Genomic DNA, 4,711 nt, shown 5'->3' on the forward strand with positions numbered 1-4,711 from the left:
TGATTTGACCTATCAAAGTAATTTAACTATGAGTAGTCTTATATATAATTCATCTAAGGTGGTTCAAATCACTACTCATGGTTGAATTTGATAAGATATTTGGGTATTGGATACCAATATTCCATCTAAAAGTTAGAACTTACAAAAATACATTAAAAAGGACATTTTTATACAACATAATAGTGTTACTATAATATCTATAAAACATCCAATCTTGTTCTATCAATACATCCAAAACAAATCTTTCTTGAAGGTCACATGTCTCACATCTCCTGGTTGTGATATTTGACGACATTTAATTCTTTAGATCATCTCCATCACTTTAATGCAAATTTTTAAAAAATGTAGAAGAAGAAGAAAATATAAACCGAAATGAATTATTCAGATTCTCGAGATTATTATAAGTATAAAGTATGTTTTATATAGTAATTTAAACTCTAAAAAAAGTGAATAAACTACCATCAAGACATGGATAATCCTAGCCTCATAGCGGTCGGTCCAGGGTTCGAGGCTTCGACCCCATTAGACGTCAAGTTCCGTTCGCCTGATTAATTGGTTAAATGTATTTACGGATTATGTGCTTAACCCACGGGGATTAATCACACCCCTGAAGGAGAAGCGGAACTAGTGTTCTGAAAAATGCAGCTATCTATTTATTATCATTATTTTCATGTTTTATCCCTATATGTCAACATTCCTTGGTCCAACATAAATGTTACAGTGTCTTTCTGAACAATGATCAAATTTTTTTAGTTGGAATAGTTTCTAACACATACACACCACCACAATATATATCATATTTAAAATCAATTCAAACCCACATAATCTTTTCAAACAAAAATCTATTAAGATTCCTATACATAATCATCTAGAGTGCTCGAAACCCATTCCTAGCTAGGTAGTAGGTATATATTTTTCAAATGATCATATCATATGAATTCATCCCATTACTCAATATAGGCACATAAATTCTTAAATGTCTTATAAGAAAAGCTACAAATATTTATATAGTTTGCATTATTGATTTAGTAATGACAAATAGAGTGAATATATATATATATATGTTTGGTCTGAAGATAGCATGGAGCATTATAGGCTGAAATTATTAAAGCATCAATGATGCTTCTAGCCCGTTTTTGTTTAGGCGTGCGCAAATGCCAATATGACTAAAATTAAATTATATAAAAAATAAAATAAAAGGCAACTTCCCATGGTGTATGACAAGAGCTTAGTACCCCATCTATCCATGTGAAGCCACACTTGTCATTTTCATCAATTTGGTTTTCATTTAAGATCTTGCCTGATAAGTTTCCTATTTGAAAACGACTTTTTTTTAATAATGATGGATAATTTAAAGTGTACAACCATGTTGGGTGCATAGATCAAACTACATTTTGGAATAATCAAACACCCTCTACAATATCGCTATTTGTATGAGTATTCATTGAGTGATGCACTAACAATCAAGACTGTCAAAATCGAGCGTTTACGTAGAATCGTTAGCCAGTTTTAAATTCGTAAAATCTAGAGTTTACATGAAATCGTAATAGTTTAATTTGAAAAAATAATAGTTATATATTATTATTATAATAAAATTTTTATAATTAGTCAATTTTAAGAAATTATATTTTTTAATATAAAATTAATTAAAAAATAATAATAAGTAAATAACATTATAAAAAAATTATACTTACAAAATTAATTATATTAATTAATTAATTTAAATAAATAATAACTTTATTTTTTAATTTTTAAATATAAATTTGTATTTTTAAAAGTAAAATCGTATAGAATCGTAAAATCGAAATTATTTATAAACTCGTAAAATTGTAAAATTTTATTAACTTAAATTTAAAATCGTAAGAATTTACCTATTTAAGAGTTCCTTAAAATCAGATTCGTTAACCTTATATGAAATCGTAAAATCGTAAAATTTTAAAAGTTAATTCGAGATTTTAACCTCCTATTAGTATGGTATATTAGTATGGTATAATGTTGTTTTGTTTTTTGTTTTTTAGACTATTTGATTATGTGTTTTCCGTTATGCAGGTATGTTTGTTAAGACCAACATAAATAATTAATGAGGTTAGAAATGTTCATATAGTTGTAATGAAAAAAAAAATATTACAACAGTAGGAATAAGAGTTGGGAATGTGAATAGACCAATATAACAAATATGCATCTTATCATATATGTAGGTTAAAATCTTCCCTGCCTTCTCATGTAAAAACAAAATAAATAATATAGCTAGTTACAACTAAAAAAGCCTATGTTAGACCCTCTCGGGTTTAGGGTTAGGGTTCGGTTTCTCCCATGTATCTCAACCTAACCCGAAACTAGAGATCCTCTTCGTAAACTATATTTAGATCAGGTAAAGAAAACCCGTTCTTCAGATAGGAAACCCCTTCTCCAACATCAGAAGCTGCTGCTAGCTTATCAATCTGCATGGAAAATTCAAATATAAAAATATGCCGATTCGAACACATTATAGTTGAAACACATAAAAAAATGATGATTTTACCTTAAGTCTCTTAAAATTCTGGTTGATTGCTCTCTGGTTCTCTATATTGAGGCGTAACGCTTCCAATTCCTAAAGTATTATCGAGTGATTAGAATCAAAATGTCAAAAGGGAAGAATTATTAAAGGGAAACTCACTTTCTTCAAATGTCTCTTTTCATTCATAAGCAACATCTCCTCCTCTTTAAGGTCAGCCAGAGTCTGTAACCATTAATAATTAATTATTATTGTTACTTTTAACATACAATATTTCAATAATAATGTCACTAAACCACAAATCTCCATACTTTTTTCTTTCTCGGCCTCTTCAAAACCTGCCATGTCATCAACAACAACAACAAAAAATATTAAAAATATTTTTTCAAATTAAAGCAGTTTGTCAACTCTCATCGCATGCATGAACAACTTGCTAGTTTGACTATCCAGTCAATGTTCTTGTACCAAGGTAAAGCTAGAATAACATTGCTGTCACCCAACAACAAATAAAAAAGGTCAAACCAAATTGATAACACATTCCCTTTTTAACCATATAAAAGCATTAAAAGGGGATGGATGGATGATATTATAATATATATGTAGCTAGGTCTTAGCTAGTTTGAAATCTATTTTTCGAATCTTGTTTAATTAAGTTAGGAACAACCCACCATTGATCTTTACAATGTTGTCAAAATAAATCTTCCACCTACTAGAACTAGATGAAAACAAAACATGAGTTTCATAGTTAAAATAAAATCTTAATCCAAACAAGCCTAAAGAGTGTGGTGCGGCGCCTAGGTTTTCTAGCTAGCATGAGTTGTTGTATGCAAAGTGGCATGTTATGAGTCATGAATATGAAAATAAATAATATATAAATATTTATTAGAAAATTTAGAGGTAAATTAAAATAATAATAATAAATCAGATGCAAACAACAAACAACGAGAAATGGGTGCAATCATTTTAAACCCTCCACCCCACCCCACTCCCACCTTCTTCTTTTTTTACCGTGTCTATTTATTCGTTTACGTGTAATCATTTGAAATAAACAAAGTCCGAAAATACCCTTCTTCTCAATCTCAACCAATTTATAAAACATGAGCGTGGGAGCAGCAGTTGGTTGTGTTTAAGATTATAAGGGTAGTTTGGTCTTTTTGTCAATAGTTGGGTGTGCCACGTTGACAGACAATAAATGGGTTTTGGCTGGTGAGTTGAAAGAGAAGCGTGAGGAGTGGGCTTCTTTCGTACGTACCACCAAATGCGTTGAAGTAAAGTCACCCATTTTTTTTTTTCATTTTTCTTTTTTTTCTCATCCAAAATACTTTTGATCATTTATTCAAGTCAATAATAATAATAATAATAATAATAATAATAATATAGATGGTAAGCATTAATGAGAAAATTGCTTCATCCGTTTTTTATTATAAAAAAAAATGGGGTTGGGAGGATAGGATAGGAATCTAGGGTATTACGGTAAAAGAAGAAGATAGATGAAAAAAAAAAACACAAATTAAGAGGAAGTAAAATTAAGAGGAAGTAGGTAGTAAATTAATAATAATAATAATAACCTTAGATCGCGGTGCATCGGGGCACTTCATCGTCATCATCGGAGGAGATGGTCGTCTACTGGATTCAGAGCCGCTTTGTGAGGTAGCGGTGGCGCCGCCAGTACTCCATGACAGAGGAGTGGTCGGGCTGGATCTTGTCGGCGGCGGAGGCGGCGCCGGTAGATTCTTATTCTTAATATTATTATTATTATTATTATTAATGTTGGAGTTGGAGTTGAGTGAGAGAGACTTTGACCGTGGCTGTCTGACAGACCATTCGAGTGGAAGAGAGTCTGTTTTGGTCGGCGGCGGCCGCGGCGGCGAGGCTTGGTGGAGCTGGATTAGAAACTCAACCACAAGGGCGTCGTTTTCCATGGCCACCTGGACCCAATCGTCTTTGTCGTCGTCACGGGTCATTGGGTGGTGGCCGGTTGGTTTTCTAGAGAGAGAGAAAGGGAAAAGTTATGAGAGAAGAATGGTGGCGAAGAAAATGGGGACGGATAAAAAGTATATAAATATAATAATGTTGGCTTATAGGGAGGGAGTGATCCATCTTCCGCTATATGGGTCCCACTTATCTGACGTGGCGACGACCCTAATAAACCCCCTCTTTCTTTCTTTCAACTTTTTCTCTCGAGTCCACGCGCTATACTTTTAAACATACCCGATT

General features: G+C 32.1%; 1 protein-coding gene across 1 annotated transcript; it reads right to left on the reverse strand.

Moving 5' to 3' along the window:
- Window positions 1-2,138: 2,138 nt before the first annotated feature.
- LOC124922093 (uncharacterized ENTR1 family protein-like) lies at window positions 2,139-4,508 on the reverse strand. The gene is made up of 5 exons (XM_047462819.1): window positions 4,063-4,508; window positions 2,806-2,832; window positions 2,657-2,719; window positions 2,522-2,590; window positions 2,139-2,441 (listed from the first exon to the last, which is right to left on the reverse strand). The coding sequence occupies exons 1-5, from the start codon at window positions 4,456-4,458 to the stop codon at window positions 2,337-2,339; spliced, it is 660 nt and encodes a 219-aa protein (XP_047318775.1). The 5' UTR covers window positions 4,459-4,508; the 3' UTR covers window positions 2,139-2,336.
- Window positions 4,509-4,711: the final 203 nt, after the last annotated feature.

This window comes from Impatiens glandulifera, chromosome 1 (genome assembly GCF_907164915.1).
Source record: "Impatiens glandulifera chromosome 1, dImpGla2.1, whole genome shotgun sequence".
NCBI lineage: Eukaryota > Viridiplantae > Streptophyta > Magnoliopsida > Ericales > Balsaminaceae > Impatiens > Impatiens glandulifera.

Coding starts and splice junctions, on each gene's coding strand:
- LOC124922093 (XM_047462819.1), bottom strand. CDS start 4,458: ATGACCCGTGACGACGACAAAGACGATTGGGTCCAGGTGGCCATGGAA. Junction 2,720..2,805: donor AGAGGCCGAGAAAGAAAAAA/GTATGGAGATTT, acceptor TAATGGTTACAG/ACTCTGGCTGACCTTAAAGA. Junction 2,442..2,521: donor AGAATTTTAAGAGACTTAAG/GTAAAATCATCA, acceptor TTTTCCATGCAG/ATTGATAAGCTAGCAGCAGC.